Here is a 23,857-nt window from a genome sequence, read left to right on the forward strand (position 1 = left end):
CTGATCCTTTGGACACTTAGCAGGATCAAAAGCATGCATTTGTAGTCTGTCATATTCATATGAATATACATTTTCACCATCAGCAGTGTAAAAACTTGTGCTGAGATCCAGATTTCTCATTGTTAAACTGGACTTAGCTTGACTGCTCGCCCTTATATGACATCATGTCTAGTCTCTCTTTTTGAGGCAGAAGTGAAAACTGCCTAAAATTGAGTCTACATATCACTGTAGTGTGTATATAGATATATAGTTTTTGAAAATCCTGTTTCTATATCATTTTGCCACACATTAGTTCACTCGGGTTGCCAACCTGCAAGTTGCTCTTTAAACAATGAGCACTCAAGCACTCCCCTGAGAGCAATAGTGTGTGTGTGTGTTTGTGTGTGTGCATAACAGTGTGTATGTTTCTCTGGCAAGCACCCATGCAGTGCACTGTGTGTTGCCCTTCTGAAATATGAGTAATTTGAGAGCCCAAACATAAGGTACAGTGTGCCTTGAGCAGGTTGACTTTCTTCATCCATCCATTAATTAGCTCTTTATTCCAGTGCCGAGTCGATGTTATGACTTAAAGCAGCAGCCATGACATAACGCTGCATTATTCATGGATTTATAATATTTTATGACTTTCAGATTTCTCTGTAATTATGCTACCAATTTGTTACTGGTTTCACACAATACCATGCAATTACTATGCATCTAGAGCAAAATGTCTAAGCCTGAAAGAAAATGAAGGAAATTCAGTTCTGCCAATTACTGGCATACTTTTGAATGCTTTGACGCCATATGTGTTTGCTGATAACAGCAGCTATGTGAGATAAGCAGAACATGTTTATTTGTGCAATTACACATATTTATTTATATTTCTGAGAAACACTAGCTCGCGTATTGGGATGGATACGCTGGTTAAGAATCACAATCAATATTTAATTAAATATCTCTGTGTGTTGAATGCTTTTTTTCATTACTATTTCTGTGTTTTGTAGGGCTAAACCAGGACAAACATGCCAAACAAACAGGCAACAACTGTGAAAAGCCGAGAAGGGTGCGAGTGAGTGTGAGCACAGCTTACAGACCTCGTTTATCTGTCTGTGTTTGCAGTACAGAATCAACATTACAGCAGCCGACTGTACAATCACCAGCACCACTTCACGTTCTCTGAGTCTGACTGATGAAGGAATTGCAGTAAGCCAGAGCCACAGACTTCACTTGAAAGCGTTTTCCATTCTGATGTGATAAGTGTGTGGTTTGTTCTACTCCTGTGCGTGTGTATGTGTAATATAAGCTCCTCTGTGCCGCTTTGCAGTGGAAGCTGTCAGGATTAACACCTGTGCAACACATACTAAGCTGTGTGACAGGCTGTCACAAACACATGCCTCACAGATTTGTCCTTTCAGTCAAACTGTGGTTTATTGTGTGGTAGCACGATGATCAAAGTCAGTTGGTAATGACTCAAAGATCAACTTTGTGGCTGTTTTTCTGCACACCCTCCTCATCATAAAACAACAAGGCAAACAGATTGTTGAGAGCTCCCCAGAACAATGAAATGTGTAGTGATGACGTTTAGGAGATAACAACTGCTGATGTACTTGAAGAGAAATAAGGAAAACCACTGAGACTAACGGCATGTTTCATATCTTTTTGCTTTCTTTTGTGAAAAGCTGACACACTCTGAGCCTTCTCCCCAAAGCATAACGGCAAAACTAGAATATTCTTGGGAGGATTTAAAAAAAGGACTTGGTGCTGTTAATCAGAGATACTGTTTGCAAAGGATAATCCCTTAGATTATTTCAAAGCACCCAAATTACTACAAAGCCAGATTAATCCACGCTAGAATTTAAACCATCACTACATACAGCGATAAGGCAATACAGGGCTGCGTTCTGGGGGGTTAAAAAATATCATCACTGTCTGTCATGTAAATTTAGACCGAGACTATGTTTATCTAAACCCTGACGAATGTTAATGCAACAATGACAAGGTATTGATGAAAAGGAAAATCCTAATTTCAAGTCTATGTTCAAGGTGAGACATTGGAACTACTTTCTGCCAAAAAAAATAGTCCCAGTGAGAACAGTTCACAGTGAAGTCAGCAGATTACCAAGTCAAATGAAAACTTTCTTTCTGGAAAGATACTTTGCTGTTCATTTTTAGTCAAGTAATTTTTATCACTGAAGTGAATTAACCTCTAAAGCATCAGGGATTATCTTACTGTGAGTAGAGACGACACACTAGGAGCTTGACTTCTTTTCAACACAAGCCTGGATGTAGCCTTTTAGTACTTTACATCTTTCTAAAGCTGTGACCATTTGCTTGTGCACCACTGGGGATCACGCTTGCACCTGACAACACTCCCAGCGAGGCCACTTTAACTTGTTTATGATCTCTACCCGGTGACTTTATAATCGATCACATGTCAGCAGCTTGGTAATATTTGGTGTTGCTGCTCACTGATATATGACCTGTGGCACAGGATACACTCACTTCCCAGCAGCGTAGACCTCCGCTGTGTCAAACAGATTGATGCCATTTTCATAGGCCAGAGTCATCAGCTGCTCCGCCATCTGTTGAGAGAGCAGGGGGAAGAGGGAACAGAGAGGGGTAAGGATGGGATGAGAGATCACTGATGTGAGGTGTTAAGGTTTTTCAATTATTAAACTTCTTTCACAAGAAAAAAAAAAAAAGCAGCTTTCGCCTTCATATAACATGTGTTTTCTCTACTCTGGCAGTATGTTTTCACTGTAAGTAAAAATAGGCTTCTTGTGCCAGGATACGACAGGTCATATGGAGGGTTTCTATTCCAAAGCCCTGACTGACGGAAGATGACAAAATCCATCTGCTCTCACCTCATCCGTTATCTGTCCACCGAACGTCACCCATGTTCCTGAGGAGGAGGAGGAGGAGGAGGAGGAGGAGGGGGGAGAATATAAGTAAACAAACACACGTGTGCCAACAGATGAGCAAGTGAGCAGTGGTGCTATATATATTAAATAAGTGATACTGTACATACTGTAGAAGAAACAAGATCACTATAAGATAATATAATTTAAGCCATAACACTATTTTCTCCATATTTAAAGAGAAAGTACTGCAGGATTATCTGTTCCCCATCCAAATCTCTTATACAAAGTCTTTGGAGGTACAGAGAACTTCTCAGTGTGTCTCATGATCCAAGAGACTCTTACCTAATCCGAGGCAGGACACCCGCAGGCCTGACTTCCCAAGGTTTCTATCAAAAGAGAGAGAATTAAATTAACACTAATGTAGCGCTGAGGTGGCAGTGATTTGTATGAGGGTATGACCATTAGAGTAGGACTTTAAACCTCATTTTTTTTTATCACTGACTGATTGAAAAATAAACAATTCTTTTGTGATGTTAGTCCTAGCTTTACTTCTGTAAGAAAAATCTGTTCTTAAGGTTCTTACTGCAGCGGAAGCTTACAGTCATGAACGCTGAGAAGAAGAGGGTTTCATGTGGATTTGAAGCCAGCCTGCATCTACTGCAGCACTGACACATGTAGATTCGAATGGGTAAGGAGGGACAGTAACACGTGTGCCAACAATGAGAATGTGTGTGTGTGTGTGTGTGCAGATAAATACCAGGGGAAAGTTGGACAGAGAGAGAGAGATAGAGAGAGAGGAAGTGGGTCTTAAGCAGGCCCACCATGACATCCACTGAAATTTCTCCCAGCACACCAGGATCGCTCAGCCGCCGTCTGACTGAAATCCCTTACAACAACGCGGAAGCTTTACTACTCACTACAACTTGCTCCTAAAGCTGGCGTCTCTGAGCCTATCACAGTCCAGACAGACCCCTCTGCTGACAATCACAGCTTTGGTTGTGCCTTTGATTCTTTTGTGCCAGCTTTTAAACGTTTCTATGGTTCCTAGTTAAAAGTCAACATCGTGAGAAATTTGTTACAACACTGAAATAACTTTTCTGTTTCAATTTGTTGTTGTTTCTTTTTTTTTTTTTTTTCAGAGAGGGATCTGGAGTGCATCATCAGACCGACAAAAGCCTCGAGAGCTTAACAGTTGTATTCCTTCAGATATCTCAGATCTAAGAAATGATTACACATACAAAATGAAATGTTCTCTTCTGGCCAACCTCTTTCAAAAGATAAGCGGGCGATGTGAAAAGATTAAAATAAAAAAAAAAAAAGTGGCATCAGTGATGATGTAACGTGCAGGAGTCAAAGTGAGTGTGTGGGAGGATATGTACTATATTTTTATAAGACTGCCTGTATGGACTTAGTAGAGAATAGAGAGGGAGACAGAGGATAGGTGTGCTGTGTGTGTCTGTGTGTGTGTGTGTGTGTTCATGTCTGTGACTGCATGTGTGAGCGGGACTGTGTATGTGCGTGTGGGTGTTTTGTGAAGCTGTGATAAGATTAGTGAATTTCTGCGATGACTAACAAAACACTTATTTTAATGTGGTCAGAACACAAGTCCAAAAACACTGAGTAAACCGTTTAAAATAAATATGGAAATCTCTACAGTATCATATCCCCTCTAAGTAGGCTAAGTGGGCTACATTTGTGTTGTAGTGCAATACAAAAAAACAAAAAAAAAAACAAGCTCTTCAAATGCTTTAAGTTTCTTTTTTGATGTATTTCCATATGCTTTCTATTTTGGAAGAGTTAATCCAGTTAAATGTTCACTACATCATCCAACATCATTAGTTCCAGCCTTACTGAACCACCCTGGATGCTCATGAAATCTCTCAATTTGTTTAGATGCTGATCTTTGTTTTCTAACTCAACAAAATATTTCAAAACAGTATATCAGAGCAAAAACTGACCATTTTTTGACCCATAAGAAGTTCCACTGAGGTCGAGTGATATTAAAACAAAACAAAAAAAAACATCCTGTTCTTCTTTTTGCTATTAAAACAGTTGTGTCAAACTTTCTCCAAAGAGCCTCATTAAAAAGATCTGATTTGGTCAGTGAGGTCTGTAATCGTGTTATGACGTCACATATAGGAGCCCATTAACTTACAAGCAAACACAGTCAGTCATGCCAGAGAAGAGAGAGAGAGAGATAAAGATAATCTAGAGGGACCACATGCCCTTATGGTGCACTGCAGTGACAAGGTCAGCACAAGTCCCCTCTGGCAAACCACTAGAGCTAATCTACAATTAACTGCCTCTTAATTGTATGAGTAAAATACCCCCTCAGGGGGTCTGCTGCTCACTGTCGCAAACAAAGATAACTTAAACCAAAAGCAGCTTCCTGACCAAAATTGTTCCTGGGCTGTGTTTGCTGGAGTGTTTTTAATGATGTCCAGTGGTAGAACAAAATATCTTCTTCACTAAAGATTCTGCTCGACTGCGTCCTGTTTTAAATCAGTTGTGAACACTGTAGAGTTTGTCTCTTAACACTGTTGTGCACTAGACTGCTACTTTACCACTTGAGTGCATTTCAAGCCTCGCACTATTCCACCTAATGTGATTAAAAAATTTTGTGTTGTTGAATATGTTAACACATGGTACACAAGCATGTTCAGGAAATGAGATGTACAGTAAACCTCTTTCTAATTAGATAAACGAGGAGCAACTGTGCGCTTCTAGAGTTGCAGCTTGTGTTGGAGCTTATCACAAAGCAAAGCTTATTGTGTAAGTGTTGCACAAGCATGCTTTAACCATGAAAACCACACATACTGTACAGCACTAGTGCATTTAAGCACTTCACCAAAACCTAAAAATAAGTAACAAGGATATACGCATACACAGCTATACCCTTGCCATTGTTCTCCGTGTAAGGATGTCCTTTTGTCAGCACATCGTTGTGTTCAATACTTTACTAGACTGGCCTTGAATACTGTGCATTGCTGCAATGACCCTCTGCCAGGGCCTGGAAGCAGACAGGGGTCAGGTTCCTGCTGAGCCTCAGCAGACATGAACCACAACAGTAAAGTCACCTCTCTCACACCCTCCTCAATAATGAAGGAGACAGGTACAGTTCAGGAGAGCAACACCACTGCAGCCACGAGGACAAAGCCAGATGGGATCCAGTGAACAGGACACGTAGTGACCACAATGTCCAGTACGCTTGTTTACTTTGAATTACTAGGTAATCTTTCTCTGAGGTTTCAATTAACGTTCAATCAGCACAGGGAGGGACTAGCTACGACAGGCAAGGGTTGGGGTTACTTTGGTATGTAATTTATTTGATTAAGGGTGGCTTGGAGATCATTTACACACAGCTTGCATTACACTTTAGCTTGACACAAAGAATCCTGTCAATCATTCAGCTCTGCTGCTGCTTCGGAAGCCCTTGAAGGAAGACAAACGGCAGATAATAATGAAACTGCGATATGTTTTCTTTCCATCAAGGTCAACAAAAGTCGGGGAATATCAGAGGTCAGCAAAGTCATCTATTGCTAATTATTGGATTACTGATTATTGGAATACTCTAGCTGTATATCAATGTGATATCAACACAGTCATAGTATGCACAGATAAAAATAAATAGGTGAACATAACAGTGTTCAGCTACCAATATGCCTGCTGATAGCTGAGCTTTTGTACTGTTCCTCTATACTCTGGCTTATAGTTAATGATATTAAGTGTGTCTCAAAAAACAAAAACAAGGACAGATGTATCAATAATCTTTGATATGTGGCACATGACACCACATGACACACTGCAGGAGAATTGAAGCATCAACAATGAATAGACGACGCAAAACCAGCTAGTTGAAAAAATGCCCAAAATAAACTGTGTATAGCGTTCAAGTAAACACTCTCAACATATGAACAGAGTTTTCCTGACATGTTGTCGAGCCTTTTAGTCATTCAAAGTCAATTTTGAAATGCTGAAACAGAGCAATGACACCCATATATGTTATCATTTTGGTCCACTAGAACAATCTGTTCCAATTTAAAGAGCACAAATTTGTCTTTTTTCTATTGATGCTGTGATGATTATACTAACAATATACTTGTTCTTATCACCCACAACTATGAAAAGACATGGGTTGGTTTCATAGGAAACAAACATACAAACATACAACCAAATTGTCCCTTGATGTTGTTACAGTACGTAAAAAGAGGTCAAATGTCAGTTAAACTACTAAAAAAATACTGAATTAACTTTTTTATTAAATAATTAGATTAGAAAAAAAGAAAATTCAACTCTGCTAAAAACACCAATTCTCAACAAATATTCAGGATGTGAGTTAGTGATGAGCTCAGTCTACTGTTGCACCCAACAGGTATTAGTAATATTTTATACCAAGCGTCCAGTAAATGCCTATTAATGTCAAATTTGCTGCCATCGCGTGTATTAAAACTGTGGCTCGAGACGATTGACAGTGATTGATCTACATCGACTCTTTGCCAATTAGCAGTACTACACCATAAATCATATACGCAAAGTTTAAATCATCAAGTAAAGTTATTAAATAAGGTGTTAGTGCGGAGTGTGAGGAAGTACTGGAGGCATGAGAGAGGATATAAAATCAGGTTGAAGTCAGCGGACAGGACAGGACAGAGTGATGAATGAGGAAACAAGGTCACAGAGCTGTAAAGAGGAACGTGTTGAGAGATATGTTCACCGAGCAGAACTATTAATACAACCTCACCCGTGGCTTCAACAGAAAAAACACACACAGACTGAATGCCACTGGCTCGTGATGGCTGCAGGTGGTTTCCTCCTCCATTCTGATTTATATAACATCCATTCCACTTAAAAGGAAGGGAGGGAGAGGGAGAGAGGGACAGAGCGACAGTTGAGACTTTAGATATTGGATTAAAACTGTCCTGACTAGGACGAAAGAAAGAAAGAAGAATAAGGTGAACTACTTTGCCCTGAAAAGCGGCTTTCACACATTAATGGTGTTTAAAAGAACTTTTCACCCCAAAGTTAAAATTTCATTATCATCATGTTAGCCCAATTACCTCCAATTAACCTCAGTATTCACCTCTACCTTGGTTTAAAACATGAATGGTTATGCTCTTTGTTGTGAACGTACAGCGTTCAGCCATGAGGCTCTGTTCACTTGCTGACAGCTGAATTACCTTTTTTTTTGTATCTCAGAGCAAAAAAAAGACTCCATTCTTGTTTCAGATAAAGCCAAAGATGGAGTTGCGGGGGTGATTTCAGACTGGAGGTGAGTGGATAAAGATAGTTGAATTTTCTATCCTTTGAAGAACCCATCTCAACACAGGGCGCTACTTTTACAGATGGGAACAAACTACATGAGAATGGTTGGAGACCATTACAAATATTTCTATCTTATCTTGGTTCAGAACAGGTACCATCTATATTAAAATGAGAGTCCCAGTCTATCATCTTCTGATACTTTTGACTAACATTAAAAAACTGGAATGGCCGGAAAAATGGGTTTGGTTTGCTGCTGCTGATGGTAAGAAATCTTCATAAACTTCACAGTAAAGACCAATCAGGAAAGATTATTTTTTTGTTATGGGGGAATGCCCCTTTGAGTGTCAGAAGAAGCCAATTTAGGCGTGATTCTCATAAAGTGGGGGTCAGGTCAAGATGATAAAAGAAACTGAATTATGTTATCACAGCCAAAATATTAGTTTGTGCCAATATACTGTAGCCTGTCAACATTTTAAGCTATTTTTTCCCAACAAAAGAGTCAAACATTTTTTGATTCCAGCTCCTAAACTATGAGTATTTGCTGTTTTTCTTCATCTTATGTGATAGTAAACTAAATGGCTTTGGACTGTTGGTCGGGTAATAAAAACATTTTAAACACATAACACTAGTCTTTAGAAAACTGTATTTTCTGACATTTTATAGAACAAATAATTCATAGATGAATCAAGAAAATATTTAGCAGATTAATTTATAATGAAAATAATCACACTTGAAGCCCTAGTCAACAGTTCTTTCTTCTTCTTCTTCTTCTATTCTACTCTATTTCTATTATGTAACTCCTTATTTTAAGAAACCTTCTGGCCATCTCTACTCATGCTGTGACTCCCAAGATCCGCTGTCCCTCGTGGAAGCCATTAAATGAACACACACTAGGTTTTACACTGTATACTGGTATTTGCTTGCAGTGCAATATTTGACAGCAGCCTGAAAACACGTCAAATGTGATTTCATTTTGAGAATGCAACCAACTTCATGCATAAAGCAGCCAGAAACAGAGCCACTGGCATTGAAGGACTTCAAGACAGTTGTCAATAGTTGTTTATTTTTTTTTTTTTCACTTGAACACAAACAGATTGTCGGCTCAGAGGGTTTTCCTGAGGGTGAATTTGTTTTTCTTTTAACTCGGGCATTTTCAGAGGCTCTTGTCCGGGATAAATCTGCCAGTACCCACAGGGATGGAAAATCTTCTGCTATATGCTGGAGTAGAGAGAACGGGGGGAAACTTACTAGAACCTGTGGGGGATTCCAAGTCTTAGCAAAGCTTCTTATGTTGCATCTTCAGTATCACACTGAGCTGTACATTAACTTCGTGGCATGCTTTTAAATTGACTAAACTAGCCAAAGGAAACTGATATTTTATGCCAAGAGGCTGAATGTATTCTACAGTAAAAATGAGTAAATCACTTGAAACTGCCTGAACTTAATGTGTTGACAGAAGCTGGAGAGCTGATATGGAACCAAATCCATCAGTCATCGCAAACAAAAAAAAACACTTAGTGAGGCAAAAATTCTGAAAAGTTGCTGCACCATCTACAAACAAAAAGGAATCACAACTCGACCTCGAGTCTACTAACAAGCACGTAACATCATGCTGATACAAAGGAGGTTGCATTGGGTACTGTATCGGTTCTGAGCAAATTGGTGCCATCTGCCCAATTAAAAAAATGTTGAGGTTAAATATTCATAATACACATGACTAAGCATGATGCTGTGGGGGAGATGGGATTTTTCCCTGCTGGCCTCTGCTTCGATATACTTTAAGTCAGCTAAAGCTCTGGCCTCCTGCTACAGTTTAGCCTCACTCCTATTTGTGCTACAGTTTTTCCTCAATTGCTGCCTTACACATTATGTAAGACGCGGTTCAAATGCTTCTCAAGCAGAAAGAAAAGGCTAAATACAAATTTCATTGTCAAAACAAGTCTGTTGATTCAGAGTTCATTTATAAATCTAATTTCCTTACCGCTCATCCAGAATAAGAGTCTGGTGTGGCATTTGAAATGGATAACACATAATTGTGCTAATACAAACTAAACTTTGGGCTAAATCTGTATTTTAGCATGCTACAGTTAGCACATCAATCATGTGTAACCCTTTAGGAAAAACATATTGCAATGCAAACAGTCCTGCACACAAATGAAACAGTATAAACTGCTTGACAGAGTACAAGAGAGATACTGAGTGAATAAAAGGACTTGCCTCTTCTTGGTAGTGTACAACAGAATTAATAAATCTAGGCTATTTCTAGTGTATTTAAGAAAATAACACGCAGAGAGAAATGAGTGGTGCTGAGGAACACACACACACACACACGCATACACACAGAGGCCCTAATTAAACTCTATCAGTGAGGCAAAGAAAGAACAGCTGTCTTCATTTTCTCCTTCAACATAACACAAGTGTGTCTCTCACATGCAGACACGCTTATAGACACATAGGCAAAATATTCCACAACAACCTGCCCCCCTTACCCCCCCACCCCCTTCCGATCTCACTCACTCCTCTTATACACCAGCACAGACAAAAATCTCAGTGAAACACAAGCCCACATCAATAAATGAACCATCTCACCGTTTGGCAATTTCTCTCCACATGCCCAAAGCAAACAGATGGTGAATGTTCTGTGCACATTTAAGATGGTAGCTACTGTAAGTGGCTACTGTGGCCTGAAATCTACACTGCGGATGAGTCTTAGTATTTACATCAGAGTAGCCAAAGTATGCCGCTGTATGTGTTCTGTTTAACTACCACGGTCTATTTATGATTCATATTTGTAGGGGGAGTGCAGGCTGTGGAAAGCTGGCTCCCTGATGAAGAGAATGCAGGAAAACGTCCCAGCACGCACCCACACTCACGACGCCCCAAATCTCACACCCACTGCTTTTGTCACCCAAGCCTGAGCGATGCATGCTGCATTTGTGTAACAAAATACTGGGGGAAAAAAACAACAACTATGCACAGTTTCATAAAAATTCCCTTACAAGGACAAAAACATTCCCATAGTGACAGCACCATTAATTCAGTTTTCATTCTGCAATTCCAGCTGACAACACAGTCGGCGAACATTAACTTGTATGCATAATTACTGTGTACTATAATTATCTTTGACATACTCTTGAATTTCTGTTTTTATCTTTCTATGTCCACCATCAACATAACATGAATGGGGAACAGGGTTTTTAAAGTACTGTCTTATCCCCGTCAGTGATAATGATACATCACAACTTCACACAACACAGTGGGGGGGGGATTTAAATGCCATCCACTTACACAACACTGCCAGTGGCTATTTACCATGCTGACTGTGATTCATTGTCAACTTTACAACCAAAAGTGGACCTCCAGAGATGTGAGGAATCCTACTGACAGTCTGAGAAAAAGCGAGTTACTTGTGGATTTACACCAGGGGAGAAGGTGAGTCAGCTCTGATTTACATGGCCACTGCAGTAAACGATACTGAGTGCAACACAGCAGAAGTGTTTCGCAGCTGATACGAACTGTAGTGAAGAACAAAACCCTGCTTTGACAAAAAAAAAAAAAAAAAAAAATGTCCCCCTAAAGCACAAACTGCATCTACAGCAGTACATAGTGAACTCTTAGATTTAGTCTGAACAAAGCACAAAAAACAGCAGTCCAACTGAAAAATGATACGTATTAAAACTTATTTGCCTCAGTGTTACTTTGCAGCAGGTTATTTGCACCGTCTAATCAAATAAAACTGGCTCTTTTAAAAAAGGTGAGTCATTCCCTCAAGACATTTCCTGGGTTTGGTTGATTGAGAGAAGAGCTGATACTGGACTGTGAAAAGCAGAGGCCTTATGGGATTGACTCCCAACCTGCACTGCCTGCCCAGTCTAACAGATATTCTTCCATTCCCTGAGCAAGACTACTTTACATAATCATAAGCCATTTTGTGTGCATCATTAATTCAGTCCTGACTGACGCTATTTAATCATTCCTTGGAGGAGGTGCGGGCTCTCACAGCCGAAGCTCGATGATTTTAACCAGTCATGTCATGCCGACCCGGTGCCACATTACAAAATGGCTCAGTTTGTGGTGAAGCAGCCCACTAAAGCTGCCGCCATCACTCCGTACCTTGAAAAGACATTCACTTTGATGGCTTCCTCGTCCTTGTGGGGGAGGTCACTTCCAACCTAACCTGCATCCTTGCTCGTAGACGTAGTCTGACGGTCTTCATTCAAGCTCAAGGCTGCCATTCAAGGAAACAGAAAGGACCTTATGCAAATGAGGCTGATCTGAATTTCACGCTGCTATTCTGCAGTGTGGATAAATTGTGGAAAGTTTTGTTGGGTGGATAGGACAGCTTTAACTTTATTCTTTTGGGGGCACAGTTATAAAACCCCTAACTTCTTCAGCTGTCAATGGCAAAATGAAAAACTCAAACAGAATTTGACAGAGAAAATAATCTTGTGCTCAAGGATAAAAGCAGAAATGCAAGGCCATGTTAAAGGGCTTGCAAGCTTTAACTCCGAGAGGCACATTTGAAATATACACACTGACATGAGCACAGATCACTCCATCCCACTGTACTTCCTCTTGGGCATAGTGCCTACACTAGCATTAACCTTACCACTCTTCCTTTCTTTCTTTCACTCTCTCCTTCCTTCCCTTTCATCCCTATCTCTTCAAAACCACAAACACTATGTTGTACCCTCAGTGCATGCATCTCCGAGCCTCATTCTGCATTTAGGCCTGCATTACCTTCGGTTTACATCAGATACAACCCTGGTTCACAAACACACAGCCCGTTATGCACTTTGGACTACACTGCGGAAGCGAAGAACACAAACAGCCGCTGGCCCCTGAGCTGAAAATGGTTTTACTCATTCAATATCATTAGCCTCAATAATGACAGTGTACCAACATGGTGAGGCTGCCGCTTGCAAATCAGATGCAAAGGATTGTGATGTGCCTTCAGACAACAGTGCTCAAGATGTGTAATGTGTTTCCTCAAATCAACACTCATTGTTAATTTCTCAGTCAATGCACCACTAATTTTTCAATCAAAACACATTCTGCCTTAAAGGCACAACATCACCTTGCAATCTTTCTTCTTTAGGTTTGAGAGTTTGAAAAACATTATTTGAAAAGTATTTGTATTTTAATATTAACAGTTGATTATAAATCAGGTGAAATGTTTTGTTCTTCTGATAATAATGTTTGGTGAAAGAGTGGAATATGGTAAATGGTAAATGGACTGTACTTGTATAGCGCCTTTTTAGTCTTCCAACCACTCAAAGCACTTTTACACTACAAATCACATTCACCCATTCACACACATTCATACGCTGAATGGGTACAGGGGCTACCATGCAACGTCCCAACCTGTCCATCCGAGGAAACTAACCATTCACACACATTCATACACTGATGGCACAGCCATCAGGAGCAATTTGGGGTTAAGTATCTTGCCCAAGGACACATCGGCATGTGGACTGGAGGAGCCAGGAATCGAACCACCCATCTTCCAATTAGTGGACGACCCGCTCTACCTGCTGAGCTGACAAGCTCTTGATTGAGGATCTTCATTAACCTGTACAATTTGAGATTTCTGCTGAGATTTTGATACATATTTCATGACATCAATATCAGATAGATAGATAGTTAGATAGATAATATACAGAGAGCAGCTCATTATTGGAAAATAATTCTTGACATGCTGAATCAAGTCTGCAATACAAACCAGACACATTACATCAGTGGCCAGCTTGCTGCAGATCATATGTGCTGTACCTTACTATGATGAAAAGTACTGTGAACTCAGTTTCTCACAAATACTGCCTACAGATTTTTGTCCTTCACGGCTGTTCAATGCGCCATTAACTTTACTACCCTAAAATATTCCAATATAATCATTTTTCTCCTCCTTTTCAACCCTTGAGTAAAAGCTGAAATAGTTTAAATAATTCACCAAACGAATACAAGACAATTACATTTTGTTGTAAATGCTTGTCTGTGCCTGAACCTTTGCTTAAATGTTTTTGTTGTTTAAAAGTATTGGGGTACGGAAGATAAAAACAGTCATTGGTCTTCATGCACCTCAGGGTTCCTACACACAAACAGGATAAATAATTTCCCTGAAATAAAACATGAAATCCTTGATCCAGCATGTCAGAAAAAAAGGCAACGGAACTGTAAATACTACAATCGAACAGTAATCAGTAATCAACTGATTGAAGGGGTGGGTTTAAAATTCAGTGCAGCATTATATCGAGATACAACATTGTGGGCAAAAGCTATCATTATGTAAAGTGTCAATGTTATTTTCTTTGCATGTAGGGGATGTTCTTGAATATCATAAAAAATATCCTAATAGTAACAATTTGGACAGTTGTGTTGTTGATTTACATAGCTTTTGAATTAACAATTGGAAATACAACTGATTTGAATATTTCTGCTCCAAATTCAATTAATCATCATAAACTCACACTGTAAGAAATTTAAGACTAAGTGATAATCAGTATAAGGTAAACAAACACAAATATGTTAAAGAATATTTCTGTCCTTAGGAGACTAATCTGGGAAAATACCAATTAGCTGCCCCTTTAAAGCTGAACAAATACAGCTGACTGTACATTGTTTTAGTGATTGTTTATGTCACTCCTGCACAGGACAGATTAGACATCAATGGACACTAAATCAGAATTGTATGCAAACCACTTAATCGTACCACTGGAGTACAAAATAAGATCAGATACAATTCCTGTTTAAATCCTTCCTTCCAAGATCTTGTTGTTTTTGTGGTCACACTCGATCACTTAATAAAAGTTTGGGGCTTTTTCATTCATTAGCTGCTGTTATTATGAAGCATGGCGAGACTGTCATCAATCCTAAACAGGTGGGGTTTGGCAGTTCTGACAAGGAGTAAGGAAGACAAACTGGCATAAAATAGAGTAGTGGAAAAATATGCTGTCTTCTTTATGATGTATTCTAGCCTGTGCCTTGAGAATTTCATGGCCATCACTCAAAATATACTCAAGCAGGAGGTGGCAAATTCTACAGTTTAATATCCCTTAAAATACTTTATATGGGTCTGAAACTTTTGGGGCCAAATTTATAGTCACCAGTCACCAGTTTAGACATGCCATACCTATACTTCATGCCAGTCTTCATGCTCTGCTCGCTGGAGGAAGGCACACTCTGAACAGAGAGTTGTCCAAGACTCCGAGCCACCATCGCCACTGCTCTGAACTTGCTGCGGGTGCCTGTGCTGGGGCTGTTGGCATTTTGGCGGTTTAGCCGGTCCTCTGTGTTGCGGCTCACCCCCCCACGATGGTCCGTGCACACTAATGACACCTGCATCCTGGCTTTTGGCCAGCTGTCCCAATTATAGATACTTTAATTAAACTCTCCTCCGGTTAAATCAGGCTGACAAACTCCCAGAGGTGGAAAGTCTGGGGATCCTTTTGAGAGTGAGACAGTTCAGTCTGTAGATGGCCGCTACCCTGAATTAAGCCTCACACTCTGTACCTGTTAAAAATCACTGCCGCGGTTGATGAAATGACTGACGAGCTCACAACAGTGAAGGACCACTGATCAGGTGAAAACAAAATCCTCTCAAATGAAGTCCCAGTCCGAGCATAACATTACAGAATCTCTGCCTCAGCGGGTGTGAGAAACAAATTTGCAATCACTGCAGACTTCAGATACATGAAAGGCAGGTCCAGTACAAAGCTTTAAATAAAAGAAAAATTAAAATCTTCTTCTTCTAAAAAAAAAAAAAAGCAGTCCAAAAAAAGAAGAATTTCCCATTGCAAGTTTTTCCTTGATTCATCTGGGTGTTCTCCTCTCGCCTTATCTATGACTGAGAAGCTCATCAGAGGCTGACAGGCAGATTTAGAGTCTTGCAATTTCCTTTTAAAGCTGAGCTCAGTGCTAGAGATAACACCTCTTGCTGCCAAGCTTTAAGAGTGGAAACGCATAGATCCACACAAAGAGACGGAGGGAATAAAACACAACACACAGTTCCAGGAGGTTTTCATCTCCCCTTCTAAGCCCGCCTTGACAGCTGCAATGACCGCTGAATATTTTGCTGAATACTACTGCATGTTAGCAAAAGGACAGCCTCATATTTACTTCCCAGCTCTGACCGTTGCCTGGATTAAACTTACATCTGTATGCCTTGTGCTCAGCATAAAGCGGCACAGTGCACACAGGCAAGAGATGGGAGGGGAGAGAGAGAGAAAGAGAGAGAGAGATAGAGAGAGAGAGAGAGAGAGAGAGAGACAGAGAGAGAGAGAGAGAGAGAGGGAGGGAATGTGGTGGGAGGGATATGAAGAGAAGCTATGAGGAGGAATATTCAGAGAGCTACAGCAGCGTGAGAGCAAGGCATTGAAATCTGTTGTGTTCACAGGAGCTCCACTAAGAAAGGGTAGTGCATTTTTTTTATGCTTTTCTTTGTCCGTCTGTTGCCCTGCAGTGTGGTTTAATATAGTTTATTCTGTCAGGAGAAAAGGGAGAAGACGAATGCTCACTGGTCAGGACTTTGCAATAGCCTATGGCCCCAGAAAAGGGGGCTCTCACGTGGGTCTGCTCAACTGCCCATGAAATATTCATTATGTAACTTTATCTGTGACAATATATGTCAAAAGCAGGAGTGTCACAGACATAAAAGAGATGCTGTGTTTTTGTCTGTTTTACTTTATTCCTTGTTCCCTGACTAAAATATTATAATTTATTGAGAGAAATGCTTTAATCTTGCATATTTATACAACTAAGCTGTTTCATCAAGAACCTCCAGTTGCCAACTACTATATGACGTTGGTTATTATTGGTTATTAGATATGGTGCTGATGAACAATAAGAGCATTCTTAGGTGAACTGAATAGGCAAATAATAAACAGAATAGTAAGAATACAATCATGTTTGGAAGCTGAAAATAAACACCACGGTAATTGGACTCAACGCAACAGTGGCTGCAGATTGAAGAGAGAGTAGATGAGACACCACACGCGCTCAGTAATATAATACTGAAGCTTATCTGAGTGGAGCAGCTAGTGTGACAAGGAGATAATTAAAAGAGATGCCATCAGGAGCGGACGTGTGTAGTAAAGCAGTCGAAGAAGCGACCTCCATCACAGGAATTCAGCAAACAGTCTGCTGCTAACTGACAGCCCTATTCTTGGAACTATGACCTTTTGCTCTCCTGGACTTAAATATAACCCTGAGGGGAAAAGTGGTTTAATTCGACAGAAATCTGATTTAAATTTCACACTGTGTGCAGAGAACACAAAAGCCAAGCTAAAGAGAGCCTTTCGAAATGTTCCTTCCTGTTACAAAGACAGAGTGAGGAGTTTAAAGGGATGCCTCGTACCAACATCATATTGAATGTGGCAGCAGAAGCAACATTTAGGGAAGATCAATGGGGTCTTGACACATTTTGCAGGGTTATGTCCTGCACTTAGGGGTCATGGTGATGGGGAACAGATTTGGAGACGATTCCATTTGCTCTCTTCTCATCTGACAAGGCTGTTGAGCATGAAAGCAGGAGTCTGACCCGGCATCTCTTTACCACAGGGTTCAGTGCCTGCACTCACCACCACTGCAGTGGAAACGTGATGCCACGTTCCACTCTGCTCTGCTCTGTGGGCCCCAGGAGCTGTGACAAGGGGAAGGTACTGAGAGGTGGGAGAGGCCAGGGACATGAGCTCAGGCTGAACAGATACAATGTCAGTCTTGTGATCCACGCAAAGCCCACTTAACAAGTTGGATAAAAATCCCACAGCCCCAGCTAGATGAGAAAATAGCACAAAAATCCAGCCTAAGGCATGCATAACAGTATTCAAGTATTGGGGTGAAATAAAATAAATGTATTTACATAAAACCTTGGACTGAGAGCGCATTGTTAGGCGTTTTACTACCCTGCTGTAGCTTTTCATGGATACCGAAGCCATGAGACGACTGATTTCTTGTCATTACTATACCTTATAAGTCCTTTGTTGACCCTTGATTTATCTGCGTCTGAAAATCTACACATTTATTGACTGCTGTGCAAAGGAAGGTAGAGTGATCAATACAAGCATGCATCATCAGACAGACTAGTGATCCATCACCTAAATGAATCAATACAACCATTTTTTATTTTTTGTTCCTTCTGGCATTTGATCCAGCTGACTGATTCCCACCACCAGATGCAAACCACACTGCAACAATCTGTATTCTAATATTTATTCACTTTAATAGTCCAATGAAAATAAAAAAAATTACAAAGCACTACATCAAGAGCTATAAACTGCTACAAAAATATGCCAACAGAGGGAGCAACAAAGATGCTTAATCCAATAAACTATGCCTGTCACACATACTATGATTTAATAATTCACAACAGGGACATCTGCCAACTTTCTTCAGATTGACAGCATGCATTTCATTCCCTTTGACTATATCTGAAAAAAAAAAAGAAAAAGAAAAGGACCAGAAGACCAGATAAACAGAAGAGACGATCATTAAAGATGACTGACACCTTATTACTGCGTGATGACATGTGTGGCTCTCTTAAAGAAATCACAATGTTACTGTGAGCATGCCTGACAGACATCTTACGGCTCTACACCTACTGCTGTCAAGTGAAAAGATGATTATTGAAACATTCTTGATGTCTTATTAGAAACCTGTGACCTTGTTCCACATGTGCCCACTCATCAACATGTAGCACTCCTGCACTGTAGACGTGACATTGCTGAAGGGGAGGTGTTTTTTTCTTCCGTCTGCGTGCCACTCATGCTCCATGGACTACCTCTGTTTATTTAATTACTGATGTTTTCACTTGCATGACACATCAAATTGCACAGCAGAGGACACATTACATCCTGGCCTGCTAGTGAACCCAAAGTCAGAATGAACAAATGGCTACACTGTTATCATCTCATTCATTCTTTCATGCACACACTTTAATCAGCATTCCTATTATCAAACGAATATTGGCCTGATTTATGAGCTGCTTTGTGTTCATTCATGAGAGTGTGCTGGAGCAAATTTGGAATGAACCTCTATTCACTGTTACTCACAAGATGAATCAGTCATAGAGGATGCTGGACTAAAAATAAAAAATCTAATTTTTACATAATGCCTTAGAGTGCTGCTGTTAAATTGCTAATTAGTAACATTGTGTTTTGGGTGCAACACAATAGAATGACTCAGAATTTGCTAAAGCCAATGCACAACTGTTCTTTGACGGTAAAAAGTAATTTTTGTATCAGTGCAGGTGGAAACAATTGAACAATACCTGGAAACCACATCCTATCAGTTCCCATTGTTAGTGCAGGTTGTTAAGATAGCAGTGCTGAACAAATCTCAGAGTATTAAAGAGAAATCCATCTCCTCCCACTCGGCACATTATCACAATGTCCTCCCTTGTGTCGTGGCCTTCGCCTCCTTGCTTTGATTAAGTGCCTGATTTGAGGTTATCCAAAAAAAAAAATCTACTGAGCTGCTAAAATCCCTCTCAGACACTCAATCACTGTGAGTGAATGCAGAGCGCTGATAGGACTCTTCACTTCATTCAATGTGCGGGGGAGGAAGAGGAGAGAAAAGCTGTGTGTGTGTGTGTATATATATATATATATATATATATATATATATACATACATACACACACACATATATATATACACATACACACACACAACAGAACGTGTGTTTCTCTGATCACGACTACAGCAGAGTAAAATTCACCAATAGCAACAACAGCACTCTTTTTCAGGAGAAGGAAAGCTTAAGACTTGAGGACAAATATATTCAGATTCAGAGTCAGCATCTAGCCTGACATCTGTAAACACAGGCCAACAAGCTGCACACATGTATTGACAATCCCGCCTCCCTTATTACCAATTTAAGAAAAGAAAGCTGCAAAACACACATACAGAAACACACACACACACAATGAAAATTATTGGTTTTGTTCTGTTCATCCTCGCAGCCCTGAGTGGCAGGAAGCTTTGGCAATCAATGATGCCATACTGTAAGAAAGCCTCAGGAGTCTGTCCCGGTTGTACAGGAGTTATCGCTCAGAAAACTGACCTCTCCCAAACTGCTGTCCACACACTGCAGCTAAGAAGCACAGCGGCAGAGGGAGGGGGGGGGGGAGCGACAGAGCGTTACAAACTACTCTGACCACAGAGGTACTGTAGGGTACTGTCATGAGCAGTGATCCTTCACCACAACAGCAGCATTAGCTCTAAAAATAGGCACTGGCTCTCTGAATCAATTCTACACAGTAAGCCTGGGCGATATACAACGAACGCCCTTAGCTTCTGAAAGGGGGGAAATGACTCCCAAATTTGACATTCGTCACTGCAGTGAGTGTCTCATGCGGTCTTTCACTAATTTGCTCTCAGGGGCAGTTTGGGTACCTCCATCGAGCTGAGATTGGCACAGAGTTTGCTGCAGGGTGCTAAGCCTGATCTGCCTAAGCCAGTTTAGCAAGCGCTGGCTTTCTGCAGCCCTCTGTAGGGACTACTGGCGAGATCCTCTGATAAGGATTCCTTTGAAATCTGCAATTAAACGTGGGAATTACATCTTAAAGCAGAGTCCTTCCAGCTGGGTAAACAGAATAACCTATACTCATGAATATAAAGTCACAGACAGTTCAGCTGCCTCATCTGATTCTCACTTAGCCTTCATCTTTGTATATCTCTCACTGCTAACTTAAGCAAAGTTATCCAGGGGCATCCAGCCAGGACAATGTAATTTGTGGCAGGCGGTGAGTGTTGGTGCGGTGTATACTCAGGCATAGAGAATGTGTATCATGTGTAACTGTCAGTCAGCTGTCCAATGGAGGTTTAAGTTACACTTACCGAGGGTTTAATTGAACAGTATTAGTCAGGATTTGAGTAACCAAGTGAAAAGGATAGAAACCCTGGGATGGGGGTTGGGAAGAAAGAGGAGGTTTGTGTGTGTGCGTGTAAGTGAGTGGGTGAACGGGCTTAAGAGAGTTAATGGAAAGTGATGTGAGGTCAGACAGTTTGACAGTGTTGATCGACAGATGTGGTAATGCTTTTCTAGCAGCTTAATGCATCCTGAGGCTGTGTCTAAACATTTCTAATGGCTGACTGTTTCATCACTGTAATGAGGATGTAATTAACTGAAGCAAAAAACATATATTAGAATATTGGTCTCCATATGTTATCTTAGCATTAATATTTTGTTAGGTTGTGTACTTTCATTATTTAAGTCATATGATTCTACTAATTGTTGATTTGAATGAATCTGATCTGTAAAAAGAGTTAATGGATTTTTTTTAAAATAGCTTACCATACAAAAACAAATCATGTAAGCAACAATTTGGTTGAGGTAAGGTGAAATATTATTTCAGTGATTCTGGGAATTCCTGAGGAAACAGAAGAGTGAGAGAGACACAGGTCACATCTGTGAGCAGTGAGTGCCGTAATTTTTAATTCTCCAGTGAACATGACAGATTCCCTGCAGACAGCAGGGCTCAGGAGGAGTTGTCATTTCAGCTGTCCCCGCTGACACATCTGACAGAACAGGAGAGCTGAGACAATCAAAAAACAGAGGACAGGGAACCCCTGTTCTTATGTAATATAAAGTCATAAACATGCCTTTTGGCTTTAGCTAGAGGCTCTGTGATAAAACATATTATATGTAATTTTAGATATACAGTACCAGTCAAAAGTTTGGACACACCTTCCCATTCACTTTAATGAGAAACTGTGTCTAAGCTTTTGACTGGTACTGTAGGAAAATTGTAACTAAACAGCACATTTGTAATATTTATCATACTGTATATATACACTGGATTACAATAGCACATATAAATATCAACCTCTCTCTCTAACAACAAAAAAAAAACGTTTCTATTATAATATGTGACGTAATAAATGCACAGTGTGATTTTTAGTAAATGTGATGACCACTGACCATGCAGGGATTTCAACATCAAGGCTTGTGTAACAAGGTGTGCTTAAACCAGACACAGGGCTGAGTTATACAGTCCCAGGGAGCATGCTTGCTAATCTGAAGAAAAGAGAGAGTGAGTGGAGGGAACAGAATAATCTGTCCTGTTCAGCGAAAGATCCTCCCGCCTGCCTGTGCGCATTTGTCATACCTAAAGGAACGTTCACACAGAAGCGTTGCTAGGCAGACGTGCTGTGAACGGCACGCATTGCAGTGGAAAGATGAGGCCACTTGCTCTTGGTGCCCTGGCATCTTGTGCCCAGATTGTTTTAAGAAACTTGAGATAAAATATTGGTGAAGGGACACAGCCTCGAAACTACAGCCTGAGAGCAAACTGAGGATGAAACAACCCATGATTTCAAAAACATAAAGTACCATTACAACATCTTTTAGAGATAATAAACAGCAATGACAGTGTAACTTTCAATCACATCAACATTTTTACATACAGAAGGAGACAGTAGGCTAGTATTTCATCCCTGGATTGTTTCTCTCCAAATTTGTCCAGTAAAAAATATGGATATTAAACAAATACAGCTTGTTGGTCTCAATACCATTAAACTTACATCTTCCTCTAAACTTTGGGTTTTATTTTTCACAGAGAATGATTAACATTATAAATTACAGGTTGATTCCCATACACAGTACAAGTAAAGTTTGACTTACAGTAATATAAAGATTTTTTTTAATAATATTTTATATTTTTATAATTTTTGCCAGTTGAAATGACAACTGTCACTAGCAAATTTAAATACCTAATTAACATTATTTATCTATGTTGGCTAAAAATTGTTTCATAGGAAAAAAAGCATCATTTATATCATAGAAAAGACTGACTGTGTCCTCTTGTGGTTCAAAGGGTTGAGGGAAATAATGCAGCTGCTTGTGTCATGTTGTTTTCATTGGTAGCTAATAAGCAAATAACTAGATACAGTAAACGTTTAGTGCAAACCCCAACAGAAAAATGACAGTTCAGACTTTCACAGAGACGGGCAATGTTGAAGATCTCCAGTCAATCACAAAAGGAAGGATGACGTCAACTATCCCTCTTGTTAATTCTTGTCATTCATATTTTAATGAACATACCACTCTGATATCCCTTGCCAAATTTATCTTTATTCAGAGGTATAGTATAGTATATACAGGACAGTTTGCAAGTGAACAGTCAACTGAGGATGTAGTAAGAACTATTTTATGAAAATCTACTGGTCCTGGACAATCCACAGCCCTGAAGGCCAGCACAGATCTTTTATAGGAAGTGAGCCATCGCTTTATAGCAAATGTCATTTCAACTTCAGCTTTTGATGGTGCTGATACACAAAAGCTGAATAAAAATGGTTAAACCAAGCTTATGAAACAGATTGTTCCAATTTCATTCTGATCTGCTGATTCTGTGACCCTGCATCACCTTTACTTGTAAAGCATACGGTAACCAGGCAGCTATATAATGTGGTCAGGCTGCTGTTGGTAAATCCCTGACCTCGACATTCTGAGAGGTCAAACCTCCTAAAACCTTTTTGCCTGGTGGTCTTGCCTGAGGTCTATAGATCACAATACACGAATGCTGAACTACACCAGCATAAAGAAGGGAAGAATGACAGAAAAACAAAGAAACAAAAGAAAAAGAAAGATACTAAGTTTGTTTAAACAATAAAAGAGGAACTACAAAACTCAGTGATTGTTTTTTGGTCTTGTTTTGCAAAGTGATAAAATCATGTTAAAATCAGTAAAAATGGGGATCACAAAAGGATCAAACGGGGCAAAGAAGAGCACCATGAGAAGTCAAAAGCAAGCCTTTAGTA

General features: G+C 40.0%; 1 protein-coding gene across 6 annotated transcripts in view; it reads right to left on the reverse strand.

Annotated features, from left to right (window-relative positions):
* The window catches only part of kcnab2a (potassium voltage-gated channel subfamily A regulatory beta subunit 2a), a 94,878-nt gene that overhangs the window by 13,248 nt on the left and 57,773 nt on the right, over nucleotides 1–23,857 (reverse strand). For 5 of the 6 annotated variants that reach the window (XM_067586949.1, XM_067586946.1, XM_067586947.1 and 2 more), the window contains 3 exons: nucleotides 3,183–3,226; nucleotides 2,844–2,881; nucleotides 2,482–2,561 (listed from right to left, as the gene is read on the reverse strand). In XM_067586949.1, the coding sequence (XP_067443050.1) occupies nucleotides 2,482–2,561; nucleotides 2,844–2,881; nucleotides 3,183–3,226 (162 nt within the window). Of the gene's footprint in view, nucleotides 1–2,481; nucleotides 2,562–2,843; nucleotides 2,882–3,182; nucleotides 3,227–15,231; nucleotides 16,246–23,857 lie in introns of those variants that run through there. The other variant, XM_067586945.1, reaches the window with a different exon arrangement.

Source organism: Thunnus thynnus, chromosome 4, assembly GCF_963924715.1.
Source record: "Thunnus thynnus chromosome 4, fThuThy2.1, whole genome shotgun sequence".
Taxonomy (NCBI): Eukaryota; Metazoa; Chordata; class Actinopteri; order Scombriformes; family Scombridae; genus Thunnus; species Thunnus thynnus.